The sequence below is a fragment of the Benincasa hispida genome, chromosome 3 (assembly GCF_027475165.1).
Source record: "Benincasa hispida cultivar pf3 chromosome 3, pf3_genome.v1.1, whole genome shotgun sequence".
In the NCBI taxonomy this organism is placed as follows: Eukaryota; Viridiplantae; Streptophyta; class Magnoliopsida; order Cucurbitales; family Cucurbitaceae; genus Benincasa; species Benincasa hispida.
The window spans coordinates 44,634,569-44,657,202 of record NC_143480.1 but is presented as its reverse complement, the minus strand read 5'-3'; the positions used below and the strand labels follow the sequence as shown (position 1 = coordinate 44,657,202).

General features: G+C 35.2%; 1 protein-coding gene and 1 long non-coding RNA gene across 4 annotated transcripts; one reads left to right on the top strand and one right to left on the bottom strand.

Annotated features, from left to right (window-relative positions):
- Window positions 1-14,319: 14,319 nt before the first annotated feature.
- LOC150037296 (uncharacterized) lies at window positions 14,320-16,290 on the top strand. The gene is made up of 2 exons (XR_016528744.1): window positions 14,320-14,442; window positions 15,948-16,290. It is a non-coding gene; the product is annotated as an uncharacterized LOC150037296 (long non-coding RNA).
- A 1,056-nt stretch (window positions 16,291-17,346) lies between these two features.
- On the bottom strand, window positions 17,347-22,106 carry LOC120074207 (Ribosomal protein L13 family protein). Of its 3 annotated transcripts, XM_090312117.1 has the most exons (7): window positions 21,635-21,940; window positions 20,937-21,225; window positions 20,690-20,803; window positions 18,980-19,051; window positions 18,694-18,860; window positions 17,951-18,062; window positions 17,347-17,817 (listed from the first exon to the last, which is right to left on the bottom strand). In XM_090312117.1, the coding sequence occupies exons 3-7, from the start codon at window positions 20,789-20,791 to the stop codon at window positions 17,596-17,598; spliced, it is 675 nt and encodes a 224-aa protein (XP_090168243.1). In that variant the 5' UTR covers window positions 20,792-20,803; window positions 20,937-21,225; window positions 21,635-21,940; the 3' UTR covers window positions 17,347-17,595. The 3 variants fall into 3 exon arrangements, with proteins under 3 accessions (XP_090168243.1, XP_038883188.2, XP_090168242.1); XM_039027260.2 differs by lacking the exon at window positions 20,690-20,803 and having other exon boundaries at window positions 21,162-21,225; window positions 21,635-22,106; XM_090312116.1 differs by having other exon boundaries at window positions 20,690-21,225; window positions 21,635-21,933.
- Between the last annotated feature and the right edge of the window lie 528 nt (window positions 22,107-22,634).

The following is a 22,634-nucleotide window of genomic DNA, read 5'->3' as shown; positions in this document are numbered from 1 at the left end:
CTTGTAGATCCATTTACACCCTATAGGTCTTACCCCATCAGGCTGATCTACAAGATCCCATATTGAGTTGAAGTACATCGACTCCATCTCGAGATTCATGGCCTTAACCCATTCATCCCGGTTGACATCATCTATTGCCTTCTGATAAGACAACAGATCCTCAACGTCGCCATCTGCTACCATAGCAAGGATTTCCGTGAAACTCAGATAGCGAACAGGTGGGTTCGCAACCCTCCCACTGCGTCGAGATTCCTCAACTCTTGAAGTGGAACCGACGTACTAGATGAACTACCATCAACAACTCTTGCTGATGTAGCAAGCTCTTCAACAATTCTTGTTGAAGTTTCAGTAGTTTCATTGGAAAGTTCACGCAACACGACTTTATTTCGTGGACTATGCTCCCTTATATGATCATCTTCTAAGAAAGTAGTGTTCGTGGAAACAAACACCCTATTTTCCGACGGATCACAAAAATAACTCCCTCGTGTACCTTTTGGGTAGCCTACAAAGAGGCATAACCTCGACCGTGGTTCCAACTTCTTGGGATTTTCCTCAAGCATGTGTGCAGGGCAACCCCAAATGCAGAAGTGACGTAAACTAGCTTTACGCCCGTTCCACAACTCCAGAGATGTTCTCGCAACACTCTTGGAGGGAACACACTTGAGTATGTATACCGTAGTCTCCACTGCGATACCCCAAAATGAGTCCGGTAAGGAAGCATAACTCATCATCGAATGAACCATGTCCAACAAGATTCTATTTCTCCTCTCAGCTACACCATTTTGCTGAGGTGTACCCGATGCTAAGAGTTGGGAAACGATTCCATGTTCTATTAAATAGTCCTGGAATCCCGAGTCCAAAAAATCTCCACCTCGATCTGATCGAAGTGTTTTAATCGGTCTATCCAATGTGTTTTCAACTTCAGCCTTGAACTCTTTAAACTTTTTAAAAGATTCAGATTTCCGTTACATAAGATAAACATACTCATACCTAGAGTAATCATCAGTAAAACTGATAAAATATTCATAGCCACCTCGGGCTCGCACATTTATAGGACCACAAAGATCAGAATGTACTGTCTCAAAAGGCTCTTTGGCTCGATAACCTTTTTCAGTAAAAGGTCTTTTAGTCATCTTACCCTCAAGGCAAGATTCGTACACCGGTAAAGAATTTTCTTCTAACTTATTTAGAAGTCCATTCTTCACCAATCTCTAAATTCTATTGAGATTGATGTGCTCTAATCGAAGGTGCCAAAGTTGTGCATTTTCTTTTGGAGAAATACGTCGACGTTTAGTTTGAGTTACGACAGTTTTAAACAATTCTGTGTTATGGAGAGAACTAATGGCTAACGACCTTAGCATATACAAGTTACTTTCCAGATACGCTATACAAATATTAACACCATCTTTATGAATAAACGCTTTATCCATATTAAATGAAAAAGTGTATTTACATAGCAGCAAATACTTTACAAAAATAAGGTTCCTCTTAAGTTCAGGAACAATATATACATCATTCAAAATTAGAAACCTATTCTGTAAAGATAACTGGAGCCCTCCCACTGCCACAGCTGAGACGACGTGCCTGGTGCCTACTCGCATCGTCATCTCACCAACCTCCAGCAGTCGCCAAGATCTAATCCCCTGAAAAGAAGAATAGACGTGATTAGTGGCGTCCGAATTAATTATCCAGGCAGAATAATCATTCTCCACTAAACAATTTCAAGTACAAGTAAATTGTATTTACCTTTATCTGTCTTGGCCTTAGCTTGAGTGGGAATTTGGTGTCCAAAGTGGGAAAAACCCACTATGTTTTGTTTTTCAATTTTAATTGATTTTTAATCAAAATCAATTCTCAATTTTGAAATCCAATTTCAAATTTATTAATTAACTTTTAAAAAAATTAGTTTCTTAATTTGAAATCCAATTTCCAAAAAATTAGAAGAATATTAATTAATTTTAACCAAAAATTATTTTCAATAATTAACTTTTTAATAAAATTAATTTTTAATAATTAATTAAACTATTTTAATTAATTAAAATAATTTAGTATCAAATATCAAAGTATTAAACCACCAATTCCCAATACATGAATCTCTCCAATTTCGTTTAATTCGATAATTAAATATTTAATTATATCATATATAATTAATATTCCCTTAATTCGAATTTGAATATTTCAAATTCTCTCATCTTGTTATTCTAAGGTTTAGTTCGTTTGTGAGCTAGTAAGGGAATCTAATGGACCTACAAATTATGAGCTCCAATGATCCGAGATTAATTGGCCAAACTCTTTTAACCAAATTAATCAATATTCTTAACTAATGAGTCACTTCACTAAAGCCCAATAGTTGCACTCTCCTCACTGTAGATATATTTCTATCTACTTGATTTAACCATGATTAACAATTGGGTCAAAATAATCGTTTTACTTCTATAATACATCTTGCTCCTTAAGTTTCCACTGATCCACTAATTAACAATTGGTTTATGGTCTTACCAAGAAACTGTGTCCCTCTCAATCATAGAGAGGGTGAGACCCTTTGTTCAAGACTGAGAGTCAATACTTAAGGAAACAACCTATCTGCTAACCCTAAAACAGATAGGAGTGAATTCCATCTTGTAAGACTATGTCTGCAGCTATTCACTCGGTCTTATCCCTAAAATGGGAGGCTTATTGAGCAATACTATTGAGCCACTCTCACCAATGCAGATTAAAGGATAATCCTGAGTAAACAGGATTTGGTAGTTAGCTCAGGATCACCTATGCAGATTAAAGGATAATCCCGAGTAAAAAGAAGTTCGTAGTTAGCTCAGGATTGGGATTGAGTTACCTTAGGTCATCAGATTGAAATAGTCAATTTTAATAGTTATCGGTCATTATAAGGAAAAATGACTATTTCATGGTCCGACCTTATGCAAACATCTTTTACATAAGATGTCTCCTCGCATGTCTCCACATGAGCAATTTCGGGACTACATTGTTTGTATCAAATATAAAGTGGAACGCATCCATAGTGTCCCCAAGATAAGGTATTCGACCCTATCCTTATATTTATAAATCGTTTTGACTATATATTCAAACCTGATCCTAGTTTATGTCTCCACGTGAGGTTCAAGTTTTCATACTATAGCCAGGGGTTCGTTTTATTGGATTTAGGCTGCTTTATTGATTAAAGCTCAATAACTTCTTTATTGAAAATAGAATGTGTTTAAATTTACAAACTGGGAGTTTTAGGACATACAACCCAACAAACTCCTATTTGGACTAAAACTCCCATTGGGGACACTATGGATGCGGCCCACTTTGTAGTTAGTACAAACGATGTGATCCTGAATCGTTCATATAGAGATATATGAGTGGGGGCATCCTATGCAATGAGTTTGCTTAAGACTGAACCATGAAATAGTCACTTTTTACGTTCTAAATGCCGTTTTATATATAAAACTGACTATTTCGTTAATTGATGACCTAGGTAACTTAATCTTAATCCTGAGCTAACTATGAACTCTTGTTCACTCGAAATTATCCTTAGATCTGCATAAGTGAGGGCAACTCATCATCGTTGGCCAATAAGCCTCCCATTTCAGGGGTAAGATCGGGTGGATAGCTGGGAACATAGGGTGCAAGACGGAATTCACTCCTACCCGTTATAGGGATAGTAGATAGGTTGTTCCCTTTAGTACTGAATCTAGGTCTTGAACAAGGGCCCCACCCTCTTCTTGGCTCGAAAGGGATTCGGTTTATAGGTTGAACCTTAAACCAATTATTCATTAGAGGATCAGCTGAACTTAAGGAATAAGATGTAGTTTCGGGGGTCAAACGGTTTTTATGACCTAGTCGAGATTATGAACAACCTGTGAAGGATTAGCTTACTAATCATGGTTATATCAAATGGACACAAATATATCTATAGTGAGGGGAGTGCAACTACGAGACTATAGTGGAATGACCCATTAGTTAACGAATGTTGATTAGCTCCGTCTAAAGAGTTTAGCCAGCTAATCTCGGATCGTTGGAGCACATGATCTATAGGTCCATTAGGTTCCCCTACTAGCTCATATGGAATAAACTTAGAACAGTATGATAGAATAATTCGAATTGTTCGAATTAGGTGAAGAGAGAGAAACCGACAAGTATATGTGATATAGTGGTCGGGTTTTCAGTTTAGAGATACATCTTTAATATTTAAATGTGATTTAAATATCAAGAATATGAATACATTCATATTCAAAAGCTCGGAAATAATGGAAATGGTCAAAGATATAAAAATTCAAAGAGTTGACTTTTGACTTTGAAAAGTCAAACTTTGACCGACCTTATATTCAAATGTGATTTGAATTTTGAGAAAATGAATGCGGATTCATGCTCGGGAGGTCAAAATTAGTCAACATGGAAAAAATCATAAAAAGTCAAAATGTTGACTTTTTGGTCAAAGTTTGACTTTGACCAAATGACTATTTTGCCCTTTGACTAAAGTTAGTGGGAAAATCCAAACTTTTGTTGGATAATTCCACTAACAAAATAGTGGGCTAAGTGTTGACTTATAGTGGAGACATTAAGCCCACTAAGATAGTGGATTATAGGTATTGGGTTTTTATGGATTTGGTTCATGCAATTGTTGCATGGTTTTTTCTATAAAATGGGCTTTCATTTTGAATGAAAAAAGTTTTTTTTGTCAATTTTTCCAAATTATTTTCTAAAATTGGGCTGAAAAACCACCCAAAAACCTACCCAAAGTCCATTTCTTTTTTTCCATCTCTTTTCTCTCTCTCGGTTTTCTTCATCCACCGGGTCCCACAATCCAGTTCTTAGTCCAGAGGATAGTAGGTCAACTCTAGTGGTGGTCCGTTCGTGTTCGGATCGAGATTCAACGAGGAAGAGCGATTTTCGGGAGCTATAGAAGTAATTTTAATTATTGTTTTTCCTTCAATTGCATGCATCTTTTCCTTTAAATTAAAAGCAATTATATTGTAATTAGGTCCTTATTCTGCTGCGTATGTCTTGAGTTCCATCAACTTGATGCCCTAAAAACTGCATTGAATGATAAGATTAGTTTATACAAGACAAAGGTGAAAGGAAATAAAATTATGTCGTGAAGTACTCTTTGTGTGGATTTCGACAAGCATTCCAGGTAAATTTGCTTAACATAATATCGTGTTGTTTGATTTAACATTACTATTGTTCTTAATATATGTTAAATTTTATTTAGGTATGGACGTACGAGCTCCTAGCATCATCGATAGTTGGGAATATTGTGGAGCGAAGGAGCAAGGTGGCTTTACCTAGTATATTACGATGGTCATGCTCTCACTCAGTGTCCTTCAAAGTACTAAAGAGAGATATATTCAAGTCTAACAATGTAAGTGTACTCTATGCATAATATGTTTATTTGGTTGTTAAATTGACACTAACCGATGTTAATGCAGAAAAAGGTTAAAGAGGGTCTTGTCATGACCGACGCTGAGAGGGAGTTTCGGGATACCCTAGTGGACAGAAGACCTATATTTGATCTAGGTGCCAATGATGATAGTGATGAAAGCGACAATAGGTCGAGTAGTGGGGGTAGTTTTAAAAGCGATGGTGATGATAATCGTGGAGGTAACAATGATGAACACGAGCATTCTGAGCACGATAATGCTGAATGTGGAAGGGTGGAGGAAGGGACAACACACCTAGTGATGATATGTCCTATGATGTAGTGGGGGACATACGCGATGAGGATGAGTTCAACCCACCTGATGTCCATCTTGCGGATTCCCATAGAGAGTGATCTTTGGATGAGGAGTGTTCTAACTGTGTTGGCTGCAGGGAGGGAACCAATCCCAACGATTCTATTTATTCGTACCTACGGAGCATTGACAGCTCACTATCGAGGTTGGATAGCCATATATTGAGTTTAGATAGTCGTGTATCAAAGATCGAGGAAAACACGACAGACATGAAAGCACAATTGTCGGCCATCCAGTCATTGTTGCAGTCTATATGCAAGGTTTGCATTTACTATCGTTGCTTTATATTTAGTTTTTACATGTTTGTGAACTCATCATTTTATGTTTGCTAATTGAAGGATTCCACAGTGATTGAGGAGACGACAAGGTCACCCATCCCATATATAGGTGACGATGCCATGATGTAGCTCATCCCACCTCGGGATCCTGATACCACTGATGCAACTGCCTCTCATACTCTCATTCCCCCTGTAGATCCTCAAAATACCACCACTACACCTACTTCTATCCCCTTTCTAGAGCCCGATACCACAACATTACTCACTGACATCCAACCTATAGAGGTCGATGTCCCACATACACAGTCTGACGTGTCTACTTCACCCACTGATATCCCACATCCGGAGGCCGACACGTCTACTCACCATGCCACATATATAGCCCAACATGTCTGACATCCCAGAGGCCGACACTTCTGTTATTGTTACGACCACGCAAGGAGTTACATTGGTGAGTAATTTATTGATCAGTAATCTTTGTTTATATTTTGTGATTTGAAATTATATTTTTTTTTATATTTCTTGATGAGTAATTTTTTGTTATCTATTTATGTAGGAATCTCGAAGAACCAGTCATAAAAGGAAAGGTGTTGATAATTATACACCTCCAACTCAACTAAAGAAGAAAAGTGTGGATTCTAGGGTACACCTTCCATTTGAAAAGATTAAGTATCCTCTCCCAGGTGTGCCTACGTCACTATTTAGAGTGATTGTGGGGTATAATGTAGCACATGACGTTTCACTTAATATCTTTACAGAAATGATGGGCTAGGTCACATATGAGAATACTAAAACGAGGTTCGAGAGAATTCTTTTAAGCTACCATCGAAGAAATTTTTCAAGGAATTGATTGAGCCAAGTTCGTGGGTTGAGTCCGATGTAAGTTTCCTAGTCTTGACTTCTTTATAATTGGATATCTTGTACTTTGACTGACATATTAATTTTTTATGCAGACTATAAATACTTTATTTCATTTTATGAAAGAAAAGTTTTTTAACCGACCTGACATATGCATGCATAAGTTCACCATCTTGCCAATTGGAGTAGCGGTAAACTTTGATATATTTTGATGTGCAGAGTCATTGTAATATGATATATTTCGTTAATTAACTTCTCATTTTATTTTGCAAAGTGACCTTAATGCTCATAGAGGGGTATTTAAATGAACAAAGAATAATCCGAGATTGGAGGCTGCCCTAGTGTGGGAGGATGAAGACACGTACAAGGATTACATCACTAGTAAATTCAATGTCAAATGGGCTGATGTAGATTTTGTGTATACGACAATGAACATCAGTGAGTACTAGATGATCCTTACAATGGACATTAATAGAGACCATATATTCGTGTTCGATCCACTTTCGTCATACACACCAATAATGAAGCTGGGGACTTGTTTGGAGCCATTAACTGTTACAGTACCATTTCTACTGCACTACTGTGACGTGGATTGTTCAAAACGAACCTATCCACATCCCGATGGAAAAACACCCGACCTATGAATGCCAACATACAACACGAGTCGCTTGATTGTGGCATCTTTGCAATAAAATTACTAGAACATTTGGTGACTGGTGCTAATCCTTCCGTAATCACTCAGAAGAGAATGGGTGAATATAGGATGTAGTTAGCGTGTCAGTTGTGAGCGAACACTCTGTATTTTTTATGTGTATAAAACATGTATTTTTTATTTTATTTATATATGTAAAACATGTATAAAACAATTTTGTCTCTTTGTATTTTTATCTCATTGCAATTGATATATTACTCTTTTCATTATATCAATGTATATAAAACATTATATCAAAGTCCAAAGTTCAAAGTTCAAAGTTCAAACATTGAGAAAGAGAAATTTTGAGAGAGTGAGAGAGAGCGAGACTTTCAGGGAGAGCAACACTTAGGGAAAGAGCGAGATTTTTAGGGAGCAAAACACTTATGGAGAGAGCGATACATTAAGAGAGCGAGATTTTGAGAGAGAACGAGATTTAAAGAGAGAGACTTTTAGGGAGAACAACACTTATGGAGAGAGCAATACATTAAGAGAGCGAGATTTTGAGAGAGAGTGAGACTTACATTCTGATGGTATTCCTAATAGTCTATACATAAACATGAGTGACATTCTAAGAGTCTATACATAAATTTGTACGAATGAATGACATTGTAAAAGTATACATAACAAGAGCATGAGTGACATTCTGAGAGATCAAGACATAGAGAGTGAGTACATTGAGATAATTAAAGTGCCAATTGGGTCTATATTTAGACAATCAACCTCGACCAACATTTGAGTTAGTTCTGCCATTTTCAATTCATCGCACAATTGTGAGCAGTTCTCTATAGTTTTGTCGGTTATGCCCATAATTTCCACACCTACTACATTTTAATTTGTTTACGAAATTCTCCTCTGGATGGTATTCTTCTCACTCTCTGTCACCCAACTTGTGCCATAAACTTTGGAGGAAGGATAGTTTTTTTTACATATTAAGGAGCTCTCTTCCATTCAGATATGTGCCCGAGTGGATTTATAGGCTCTGCATATGCAGTCATTAGAGAGTCCACTGTATAAAATCGATTACAAAGACTCTGAATGGGTATGTTTCGTTCCTTAGCGGCCACAATTGCATGCTAACATGGGATACCAAGTAAATCGAATTCCTTACATGTGCATTCCTTTGTGTGAAGATTGACAATACCGTCCAATCGGTTATCTCGCACGTGGACCCGATAATAATCAATAGGCTCTACCTGATATCGTCTGCCCTTATCGGCCTCACTTGCCAATCGGGTTTCAAAGTAGTCAGAGTGCAATGTTGTTCGAGATGCCCAGTAATTCCTCCGTTCGTAGAACCACAGGAGCTGAACATACTATGGGCAATAGCCGATACTCTTTAGTTAACGAATTGAAACACTCTGCACTGTTGGACGTCATGTTGACATATATTCGTTCTATTTGGTAAATTCGTGCCCATCTTTGAAGACCGATGTCTTCTAGATATTTCGTGATAGCACCATCTCGAAAACTACGGAGTTCATCCCATTTTGTCTGGAACTCTATCATGCGAAATGCCCTTGCTGCATCTTTAAATATCCCACCGACCACACTTTCCTTAAAGTTTGTAATAAGTTTCTGTTCTATATACCACGTGCACAATCCATGAAATGTCGTGGAAAAAAATACATGAACAACATTGCTGATAGATACCATCCGATCAGAAACAAACACCAGATTATTAGGTTCTCCGATATTTCATTTTAAATTCGACATAAACCATTTCCATGAGTGATCGGTTTCATTGTCCACTATTGCATATGCTAGTGGGTATAATTGATTGTTCCTGTCCATAGAAATTGCAATCAACATGGTCCCTTTGTACTTTCCTTTCAAGTGTGACCCATCAACAATTATCACAGGCCGACAGCTTGCAAAACCTCTGATACAAGGCCATAATGCCATAAATATATACTTGAAATGCACATCATCTTCAAGTTCGATCTCAAACACTGTACCCGAATTCTCCATTTTTAATGCTTCCCCATAAGCATGTAGTATGGCATATGAATATTTTGGAGTACCTCTAGTGAGATCATATGCAACTTCCCTTGCATGCCATGCTTTATCGTAAGTTATGTTCACGCCATAATCTCTCCTTATATCCTCAGCGATATGACAAGGTTTATAAATACTTCATATACCTGTAAACTTATCTTTAATCAACTGATCAACAACCGTAGCAGTTGCTTGTCTATGGTTGTGATTCAGAATTTCGATGGAACATGTGTGCGAACGTGAGTACTTTGTAATCTTGAATATACCAGACCCTTTCATTTTCACTGCACAATGGCTCCACTTACAAGTCTCCCCAATACATTTGACGGTGAACAAAGATTTAGTTGACTTCCTGACCCTAAGTTCAAAATTTTTGTTGATGGACAAAATACATAATTGCATTTTCAAGTCTTTTTTTCTAAAAATTAGTTGACCAACTTCAATGTCTATCCCAGATGAAGAGGTACTAGGCATAATTAACTCTCCCCTTTGACTTGAAGACACAGATGGTAGAACCACTGAAGCTGCTGTAGAATAACAGACATCTCTATGATCACGATCCATTTCATTCAATCCTGTTGGTTTCTCATTACCATCCACTGAAGGACCACAACATTGCTCTGGATGACCACAATCCATATAATCCAGTCTAGATGATCTTTCATTACCAAAAACTGAAGTACCGCCCAGTTCTGTATCACTATAATTCATTGAATTCAATCCTGCTGGATTAGTGCGGTTGTTGTCTAATGATAATGTTGATGGTACAGTGTTGGTAGACAATAGAATATCATCCTCTTCTCAATGAAACTCATATGATTCCTCGTATTGTCTGTCCACAGTCGTATCATCATAACTCACATTTCTGAACCTCATTCTAATATTTTCGTCATTTAATTTTAGCGTTATAGATAACTGAAGTCTACTAAGCTCTTTTAAAAAAAGAAGGAAATGAACATCATCATCATTTCTTATGTATTGTAGAGGGGCATCATATTCAAGCTTATATTTAACTCTCATTATAAGATCAAACTCTGAAGAATTGACATTTGTAACCCTGTAAATGTGAGATTTAAGTTCTTCATACTTCAATGTAACAGGCACAATGATTCCTATCAACTCACCCCTAATATATGAACTTTCATTCTCATCCCAATCACCTCCATATCGAATAAGTAGACACTACAAAGCAAGAGAACATTTTTCATTAAGTTGTACAAGTAATTAAAGTATACTCTCGTTCTCTCTTAATCTCGCTCTCCCTCTTAATCTCGCTCTTCCTTTTAATCTCGCTCTCTCTCTTACTCTTGCTCTCTCTCACTCTCGTTCTATCTCTCGCTCTCTCTCCCAACATAAAATTTCGTAATGCTCAATTCCTACCTTTCCAGAAATAACACAACAAAAATAATGAAACAAACTCAAAATAATGGAACAACGTTTTGAAAAACCTGTTCCGTTCTGAAAAAGCCTCATCTTGGAAATCCACATACAAAAAAAACTTCGTTCAACAAAACACCATCGAAAACCAGGGAAGTAATCACTGTTGAAATGAAGTTTAGAGTTTAAAGAAATCACCATTGTATTGTGTTTATGTATTATTGATTTGAGGCTTCAGTCATGAAAATTGTCAAATCAGTCGTACACTGACGAGCAATCACATCAAACTAAGGAATTTAAATCGAGAGCGAGACTTGTAATGCGAGGCACTTGTAAGGGCAATTTATGTAATTTGTTATAGCAATGATGTCAACAGAGCGACAGTCGACATTATTTTTTAAAAATGGGTCATTTGATATTTTAGGCCCAAAAAATGGGTCATCCTTAAAAATTTTCTATCAATGGAGAAGACCAAAAGGAGAGAGAGAAGGCTGCAAATGATTTTGTTGACTTAAATTCAGCCTATTGTGAGGGATAATGAAAAATACTCTATTTTAGAAAATTGGCACTCAAATAAAATAAAATAAAATGGATTTGGTTTGAAGAAATTCTACTACTTTAGATTCTATGGTATGTTTTGGATTGAAAGAGACTGATTTGGGAAAGAAGAAGTTGGTTGGGTTTATATATTTACGAGAACTAAAGAGGAAAGAGGAAGGGTAGGTATTAGGAAGTGGTGGTGTTGAAAAAAAAACTCCCATTTCTACCACAGGAAATAAACAGAAAATAATAGAGAAATTAAAGGAAAGTAATAAATAAAAACAAAAGAATTTATGTGGAAAACTCCCAATTGGAGAAAAACCACGGACCAGAAAAATTTACCATGTGAAATTCCTATAATCAAATAGAATTCATCTCTCCTCGACCCCAATTACAAAAATCACTCTCTTCAAAGCTTTTGTCCACTCATACCTTTTTTCTTTTTCCCACTCTCGAAGTAGAAAATGCAAAAGAGAATTTAGTGAGCATACAAAAACTTAAAGTGTTTTGCTAATTGAGATGATTTAAAACAAAGGAGCCCATTTCCTTTTATAACTAAAGTACCAATCTCTTCCTTCAAAATTTTACCAATGTGGGATTCCACATCTTGCCAAACCCAACAAATTCCACCTTTGCAAAATATTTGAAGAATCCACATCTTCTAAAACATTCATCATCTTCACCAACAATCATAATTCCCAACTTAGAGAATTATAGATCACTCCACCATAATGGGTAGACCACTTGGAGTACCATCTTCCGAATTTCCTTTTTCATCACATGCCGATAAACCTTGCTGAAATTTATGGTGCAACTTCCTCCTACTTGGCTTATCTGGAAGTCCTTCAGCCATCGACATAACTTCCACCATACACCTTGCATAGCCACCAAGTCAATGCCTCGTGTGCAAACTTGTGGAGCCACTAACATCACATCCTCTATCATGGTAAAGCGGACATACCATGAGGATGATTTTCTTCTTCTTCAAAGGGGGTCACTATCTCCCCTAGCGAGAAAGGTAATGTTAGCATCTGACTCAGAGCCTTTTGACGAACCTGCTCTATTAAGACAATCCTTTTTCATGTTTCCAGGCTGTCCACATTCCCAGCAAACCCTTTTCTGCATAAACTCTTTCCTTTTACATTTGCTAGCTACCAATGCTAAATTTTCTTGTGAAGTATGCCCTTCACTCTTCAGCCTTTTTTCATCTGACAAAAGTTTACTAGTAACCTCAGCAAAATCTAAAGTTTCTTTCCTGTATATCAGGATTGGTTTCATGTATTCATAAGGAGGAAGTGACCAAATGAGGTAGAGTGCCTTATCTTCATCTTCTTTCTTCGCTCCTATCACCTCCAAGCTTAGAAACGATGCCATTGAGAATACTTAGATGATCTAAGATTTTTGTACCTTCCACCATTCGCAGCGTGTGAAACTGCTCTTTCAGGTACAACCGATTTGAGATGCTTTTTGCCTGATACATTGCTTCAAGCTTGTCCTAAAGCTCTTTGGCTGGCAAAATTCGATGCATATTTGCAAGAACATTTTTAGCCAAATTTAGCCTGAATGCACTTGCAGCTCTCAATTCCATCTCCTCCCAATCTTCATCGCTCATGTTGGACGTCTTAGAACTTTAACTGTAACCACCACTAGACTCTCCTGGATCACCATCACCGTTTAACTCTTTATAAGCATCACTGTTTGGTCTTCCCTTCAACGCCTTGTGTAATCCAGCTTGTATCAGCACATCCTTGACTTGCACTTGCCACACGCCAAAGTTGATCCTTCCGTCAAATTTCTCCACATCAAACTTTACTGAACTCATAAAGCTTGACATATCTGCTTCCCTTCTTAGCAAGACATATAATGAACAACCAACATTATTCACAATACCGCTGCTTGTTTCAAGAATTCTTTTCTGGTATGGAAGATCAAATAATACTACAAACCTAACTCTCTGATACTACTTGTTGACAAAAAAAAACTCCCACTTTCATCGCAGGAAATAAATAGAAAGTAATAGAGAAATTAAAAGAAAGCAATAAATAAGAACACGAGAATTTATATGGAAAACTCCAGAATTGGAGAAAAATCACGGAATAGAAAAATTTACTATGTGACAAATTACTACAATCACACAGAAATCTCTCCCCAACCCTAATTACAAAAATCACTTTCTTCAAAACTTTTGTCTACTTACAACCTTTTTCTTTTTCCCACTCTCGAAGTAGAAAATGCAAAAGAGAATTTAATTATCATACAAAACCTTAAAGTATTTTGTTAATTGAGATAATTTAAAACAAAGGAGCCAATCTCCTTTTATAATTAAAGTACCAACTGCTTCCTTCAAAATTTTATCGATGTGGGATTCCACATTTTGCCAAACCCAACAAGTGGACTATAGATGGTTTCCTTAGGTGGTAATTTGGTCGTTTGAATTTCTTAAGAACTCGTGGACCTGATCCACAAGTTAGTGTTTTTACAATTTATGGCAAGTGAGTTGGTAGATAGACATCGTGCACTGGATACACGATTTTCTTCAATCCAAAACTACCTTACTTTTATCAATACTTTCTAGTTGAACCTTAAATGAGAAATTTGTTTTTCAAACAACATTGTTTTCGGACAAATTTTTGCTACTACTTCATTTTATAAAAAAATACATTATTCTTGAAATTAACACATAGAATAAAAAGGTTATTTTTACACTTAAAAGGCATAATGGACCTTCCATATTCTCATTTGTCCCAAAACTCTTTATTTTGAAAAACCATCCCAAAATTTTTTAACACTGTTGTCCTATTTTTGGCAATTTCGCAACTTTTTATTCTCTTTCTCCTCCTTCATCTTTTATTTCATTTTTCTCCAACTTCTCTCTAATTTTTCTCTAACTTCTTTCCCTTAAGCTCTCCTGTCATGCTCTAAAGGCGTTTAGCAACTTCAACATTCTCTCAATTTCAATCTATTTGTGGTACGGTTTTATGATTTCTTTTAACTGTTATAGGTATTTTGTTCTTCTACTTTTATTTTATATTGATGTTGGGTTGAGTTAGGTTAAATTTTTTTCTCCTCTTTGTGCAACTTTCAAACTTGAAATCTCAAATAAATTTTATACTTGTTTTAAGTGATTTAAGGTGGTTTTACACATGTTTTAGCAAATTTTTAACTACTCTTTTTTTACTTGCAAACATCTCGCAATATATTGCAACAACTTTTCAAATTGCAAACTAGAAATGTCCAACCAAAAATCATTTTTATATGTGTTTTGGATAATTTAGGGTGAGTTTAAACATGTTTTAGATAGTTTATTAGGTATTGTCTTTTACCTTGCAACATCTCGTAATATCTCGCAATAACTTTTCTACTTTCAAACTTGGAGCATCCAACTCTAAATCATTTTTATATGTGTTTTAGGTGATTTAGGGTGAGGGTTTAGACATGTTTTATTAGGTTCATCTTTTATCTCACAACATCTCGTATCTCATAATAACTTTTCAACTTTGAAACTTGAAGCACCCAATTCCAAATCATTTTTATATGTGTTTTAGATGATTTAGAGTGGAGTTTGGACATGTTTTAGATAATATTTTAGGTTTTTTTTTTTTTTTAAATTTTGCAACATCTCACAAAAACTTTCCAACTTCCAAATTTGAAACACTTAACTTCAAATCGTTTTATGTGTTTTAGGTTATTTAGGGTGAGTTTAGACATGTTTTAGATAATTTATTAGAAATTGTTTTTATCTCGCAACATCTTACAATAACTTTCTAACTTTCAAACTGAAACACCTAACTGCAAATCGTTTGTATATGTATTTTAGATGATTCAGAGTGGGTTTAGACATGGTATTAATATAGTTTTTTAAGTAGTATTTTTTATCTCGCAATAATTCGCAACAATTTCCCAACTTCCAAACTTGAAATACCCAACTCTAAATCATTTTTATACATTTATTGATATGATTTAGGGTGGGTTTAGATAGTTTATTAGACATTGTATTTTACCTTGCAACATCTCACAGTATTTTGCAATATCTCGCAATGACTTTTCAACTTTCAACCTTGAAGCACCCAACTCCAAATAATTTTTGTGTCTTAGGTGATTTAGGGAATGTGTAGACATGTTTTAGATACTGTTTTTTTTTTTTAAAAAAAAAAAAAAAAAAAAAAAAAAAAAATTCTCGCAACAACTCTCTAACTTCCAAACTTGAAACACCCAACTCTAAATTATTTTTCTGTGTATTTAGGTGATTTAGGATGGATCTAAACATGTTTTAAATAGTTTATTAGCTATTGTTTTTTAACTCCAACTATCTTCCAATTTCAAAACTTGAAATGCCTAACTCTAAATTATTTTTATACTTATTTTAAGTGACTTTTAGATAATTTAAGATGGGTAAGAACATGTTTTAGGGAGCATTTTAGGTACAATTTTTTATCCAACTTAAAATGTCTAACTTCAAATCAACTTTTGTAGAACTAAAGACTATTGGATAATTTAATGATGGCCTATGTTCAAATTTTAGTTCGTTATGGTTGGTGTATGAGATGAGAGATGAAGAAAATATGCAGGCATGAACACTCTTTAGCTATTTTCATTATTGTTAGAGATGTACGAAACACACCCACTTGAAATATCCGTCCTATTATTTTTGTTAGAGATGTATGAAATACACCCACTTGAAATATCCGTCCTTTTATTTGTTTTTAGAGATGTATGAAACACACCCACTCGTAATACTCATATTATTATTTGTTGTTGGATGTGTATGAAACATTTTAATTCCAAAAGTAAGATAAAATACCACTTAGAAGAAGGATATACACATTATCATTGAAGTTTTTTTTTTTTTTTTTAATCTCGGAACTATCTCGCAACACCTCATATTTACCTTTCCACTTGCAAACTTGAAACAATTAGCTCGGACTCACTTTCAGACTAGTTTTAGGTGATTTGTGGTGAGTATGCACATGTTTTAGCTTGAATATTAGGTATTGTTTTTTTATCTCGCCAACATCTCGTAACTTCCAAACATGAAATGTCTAACCCCAAATCAATTTTATACTTGTTTATAGTGATTATGGTGCTTTTAACACATATTTTATCATGTTTTTAGGTACTATTTTTTTATCTCGCAAGCATCTTGCAACTATCTCTCAACATTGAAACTTGAAATGTCTTAACCAAAATCAGGTTTATACTTGTTTTGGATGATTTAGAGGTGATTTAAGGTAGTTTTACACATGTTTTTAGGTACTATTTTTTTTCTCTCGCAAACATCTCACAATTTTCAAACTTGAAATGCCTAGGTGATCTAAAGGTGATTTAATATGATTTTATAAATGTTTTTAGGTACTATTTTTATCTCACAACTATCTTCTAACTTCCAAATTTGGCACTATAGACTTGCCTTTGTTATTTTCAACATGGATTAGGTTTGTTCTTCTGTTTTGGTAACATTCGAATATAATTAAATCAAATGTTGATGGGTTTTAATTTTTGCCATAGTATGCTACCAATTAGGATGCTTTTTAAATATATTTTTTTTAGAAAAATGGCTCTGCAATGCAAATCCCATAAGAAACACAAAATCATACCCCTTCATCTTTCCACCGTATTGAAAAAACCTACAATTTCAAAACATCTTTGTTCTTACACAATTCTAAAGCAATTTTTTTAAGAAATGGAAATGGGAAAAGAGAGGAACTCGGGGAAGGTGTGGGAAGCACCATTGATGAAAAATGCTACCTGAATGGTGGGAGATATCCACCACCGTGCAGTAGGAGTCGCGTGCAAGAGGGAGAAATTGCAAGTTTTCAATTTTTGGGGTTTTTCTTAAGTAACTAAGGTGCAATTAGAACATTTCACATGTCCATTTGTCCCAAAATTCTTCTGATCTCAAAAGCCGTTAAGCCACTAAAAATGTCTCATTTTTGGCAATTTCCCGAGAAACTAAACATGTTTCCTATGGAAATCCAAGCATGGCATCATATCTTTACAAATGATATCAAATCCAAGCTATACGGTGCCATTAAAAATTCAATGAAATTCCAAACTAATTTAGATCTGCCATGGATGATTCATCCACACAAATCCCATTAAAACAAAAGGAACCAGGCCTTGTTTATGCAATCACTTCTACCTTCTCTTCTTTCTTTCTACTTTTCTTTACAACATTCGCGCTGTTTTGTTGTTGCTCGGCCTTCTTTTGTGCTCGAATCATGGCTCGTCTTACCTGAGGACGCATCTCTCTTACTTTACGAGGTGGCATGATATAGGGCTCAAGTGGGCGGTCGCCAAAAGGGTGTTCATCACCAGCAAAAATTCTCAGTTTTCGATCTCTATCCTGCATCAAATAGAAGTTCTAATATAAAATACCTGAGGAAAACGAAAAAGGATGGAGATTTTATCAAAAACTGAAGCTAATCCTCCATTAGGTAACTGAAAATCCCAAACACCAAATAAATTTAAGAACTAACATCACGCAGTTTATTTTTTGGAAGCATGCGCAATACAGCTTTACGTATGACTTCTGTAGGGTCTTTGGCCATCTGATCCTTCAAATTTCTTTCCTTGAGGTTGCCAACATACCTACAAAACGACGCATAGTTGAAAACAAATGCTGAAACACAGTGCGGAACAAAATGTTACTATTACCAAAGCAGCACTAAAATGAACTACTCCCTCTACTTTTCTGCAGCCTAGTACTTACAAAAGTTTTCAAGTAAAAAAAAACCTTTCTGAGCCCTTAGAAAATTAATCCAAACAGACGTTATGTCATTCAGATTCGCTAAGCCCCGCTTAGTAACCTAGTTTTTAGTTTTTGAAATTTAAGTTCTCTCTCTTTTTATGTTCTCGTATGTTCCTTACTATTTTGTTTCATTGTATTTTGAGCAATAGCCTCTTTATGTATGTGTGTATATATATTAAAAAAAGAACTTTCTTCCACCTCTAAATTTTTACCTATGTTAAAAAGAAAGTAGTTTTTGTTTTTGAAATTTAGCTACGAATTCAACTCTTTCACTTAATAAAGTTGCAAACGTATGAAAAAAATTGAGAGAAAATAGATCTAATTTTCAAAAACCGAATAGTTTCTAAACGGGGTCTAAAATTTCAACAAAACAAATGTCTTTCTAATCTTAATGGATGAAAAAAACTAACTTCGGGGTACAAGCCAATGACCAATAGTTCGAGTTAAACTACAGAAACATATAGCACTTACCCAGTATGCCAGTAATAAACTTTATCAGTGAGTTTTCTTCCTGTGACAGCGATATCCTTGGCATTAAGCACAATGCACATATCCCCATCATCTCGATTGGGTGTATATGTTGGCTTATCCTTGCCTTGAATCACGGAAGATATTTGAGATGCTAATCTCCCAAGAACCTGGTAGAAAAAGTTAGAGCAGCTGTATTTGTTTCTAGCAAATATCAATACTGTTGAACATTCTATCTCATAATCTGAGAAACCAAATATCAAGTGAAGAGTTAATATTGCATTCTAACCTGGCCTTTGGCATCAAACACTCTCCACCTCAGGCCTTCCAAATTGATGCGTCTCAAGCCAGCAAGTGCTTTCTGGAACATTATTGATGCATAACCATGTTAATGGTTTGTGTTCATATAACAAAAGTATTTATCCAAGAACACCACGCAGAGGCTAAATAAAATAATAATAATAAGAGAAATTCGACCGCCTATCAATATGATCTGATGATCTGGAAGACACAAGGGCAGATTGAACTCATTGAGTAAAATTTCAACCACTATAAACGAAAGCTTTCCTATTTCATTCTTACCAAAGTTCCTGCTGATAACTTCTGACCAAATAAATTTTTTCCTCTCAATCCAATCAAATAGTCCACATGACAGCATAAAAGCCAAGATGCTAAAATAAACCACCCATATCCCGAAAAAACTCCTTCACTTTCCATGCAAACATAATCCTTCGATAATTGCAAAGTCCTTTAAAAGTGCATCAACGCAATATACACGTTTTAAGTCTTTACTTCTACTTCTACACAATGTACGCATATAACAACAAATCAAATTAACAAGGGAAACCCCTTTGAATGTTTTCTGCAGAGTTTATACCATCAAAAATGACGTTTACAAAAGGAACTTTGTTAAGTAGTTTTTTTTCCAAATAAGCTTACACGTTAATAGTATAATGTTTGCATGTAAATTGCTCTGCTCACCCATAAAAATGGAAAAACTTATAGTCTAAAAATTATGCTAAGGTTCTTGTCAAAAGAGTGAAAGGAGGGCAATTTGTGTTACTATCTCTTTCGTTACTAACAATAGGTCTTACAGCATCTGAATCTTTACAGCTCCACTCATATGAGACCAGTTTTAATTTTCTCTCCATCACAAATTCCTTCAAAAGATAAAATTCTAGTAATTACTAGTGTGTTGCTGCTTACCATTGATGAAAGCACACAAGCCTTGGATCCTTAGATCAGAAAGGTACCAAGCCCCACCAAGGGCCTTTTATATTCTTCTACCACTTGAAGATGTATCAGAGTAAATCAGACAAGTAACTTAAGTCATTGAAAACAAGGGCTAATTTCCTTCATGAATCATCCAAATTCAACACCCGTATTTTTCTGTAATAATGGAATGCCAAGTAGTCCACTATAGAATCTCCAAAACCCATTTGGAGAAGGGTTCCACTCCTTTTTCTAAAATTTCCTATGCCAAAATCTCCCTCATCCAAGTTTAACAAATTTGCAGGTGTTATCAATAAAAAAGAAGAAAAATTTAATATGTAGAAAACCGAAATTCAAAGATAATTTAATTTTCAAACAGTAAATGGGGAAAATATCATTTAATCGCTGACATAAAACACCATGGGAAGGCATATTCAAAATCCATAACACTAAGAATGTTCTAAAATAAGGAAATCTTACTACCTTACCCTGTAAAGACATGCTACTTTCCTGAATAAAATGTAACATCAAACACGATACAAAATGTTACACTGCCATCCTACCATATGGTTTAGACATGATAAAATCAGAGGCAGTTGATTTTTCTTTTTCTCTTTTAGAGGGTAGTTTACTTCAAATTTAAAAGAATTCTGTCCAAATTATAATAAATTGCATGGACGCTTTCTAAATGTCCAGAATGTAAACCCTAATCAAAACCTATCATACAAATTTTGTTTCTTTATTAACTCAATGCTTCTTATCAAATAAAGTTGATAGACAGGTGCACCTGAGTTTCCAAGCAAACATTTCCCCAAACTGTGACGTAAACATTTCCCCCAACTCTGGCACGAGATTGTGTAACAAGAGCTGATAGACTAGACACTATCATTTTCAAAACCAACTGGACAAGAACATGCATAATCAAAAGCACAACTTAGGGCCAAATTGGAATGACTTTCTAACTGCTTAAAAAGGTATTTTTAAGGGCAAAAATATTTTTAAGCACTTGGAACAGAACGTCATCGCAAACATACCTTGATACCCGCAATGGCACTTCACATAAAAAGGGAACAGTTAAACTTCACTATCCCATCAATATACTACAGAAAAAACGAAAAGATAGTCCACAAATAAATCCTGCATACACTTAGCGTGCAGTAAACAAGAAGCCAATTTCTAATCCATAATGACCTACAATATGCATTACACAACAATTCCGACAGTTAATATGCATTAGTGTAAAAGTAAAGGAGGTTTGCCTTCAAGTTGCCATTCAAAGAACTAGCTGCTTGGCTTGCCATTTCTCAATGTCCTAGTTTTCCACTGCTCCACATCACAATTAAATATTTATCAGTACCCTCAATTCATAACAATTAGCAACAAATAATTTGTTTTTTTTTTCTCTTTTGCCTTTAAACTGATTTTAACAGTTCCAATATTTTCAAAATACAAATTTCTTCACCCACAGAGAGCAAATTTTCAGTTCAAACAATGTTTTTTTTTTCTCAAATTTTTTTCTTTTTATTTATTGATTTAGATAAGAAAAATATGTTTCTTTTGTTCTTTGACTCAATTTTTTCCCTTTTAATCTGTGACGTATACATTCTTAGTTTTATGTTCTCATTTAGAGTGGTGGGAGAATTTTTTTCTTTTTTTAATCTTGATTTTCTTCTATGTGAGTGAAAATAATAAACCAACAAACAAAGTAACAAATAAAACGAAAAATCAAAACCTTGGGGATCTGAACAATTAGCGGAGGCGGCGCGATCTCACCAACGGCGTGGAGGGGCTGAACCACTGTGTTTCTGATAGAGAAATACAGAGATGAGTAACTCTGATTGCTCGGAGACGAGAGAGCGTGAGAGGAGGGAGCGGCGTCGAGCTCGTCGGAAGACTGAAACTTCCACAACTGAAGTGCAGCGTGCGGCGGCGGCCGCCGAGACGGTGTCGGGCAGGAGCGGCGGCGGTGTGCAGTGGCTGAAAATGGGAGGAAGGGGGTTGCTGAAGAACGCGATACAGGCTTTTCTTTTTAATTTTTCTTGAAAGAAGCAAACTTCATATGTATAAGTAAATTATAATGAATATTTGAAAAAAAAATCTCCAAATAATAATAATAATAATAATGAATTAAGTAATAGTCATGGAATCTTCTTTTATTCATGCTTTTCCTATTGAAAATTTTGACACTCCCATCCCATTTCATCACATAAATTACCATATTTTCTATTTAAATATGTTTTTTCAGTCATTTTTTTTTTCTTTTTTGACACGTTAATTTTTTTTCAATTATTAAATCACTCTTTTTTTAGTGGAATATATAAAAAATTTGAGAATAACAACACATAAGGTCCTAATAAAGACTCTATAGTATATTTATGTCAAACTTTTCTAACATTTATAAGAATGTCTAAGCGGACTTCTTAATTACACAAATATTAGGTTCAATTGCCTTTTTATCCCCAACTTATAATCAATTATATGTATTTTAAAAAAGAAAACTCAAAAGTTTCCTTAATTCACGAACAAAATGTTTTTAAACAATTTTTTTTTTTTCAAATCAGCCACCCCTTTTTAGTAGACTGATGTGTTTCTATTGATGTGATATGGTTAAAACTGAACTGTGCCTTTAAACTCATGAACATATGGTTTTATCTAATTGAACCCAAATTCAATCATAGTCCTAGGGAATCCAGGGTCGAACACAAGGATCACGCCTAATGATGCGATAGAAT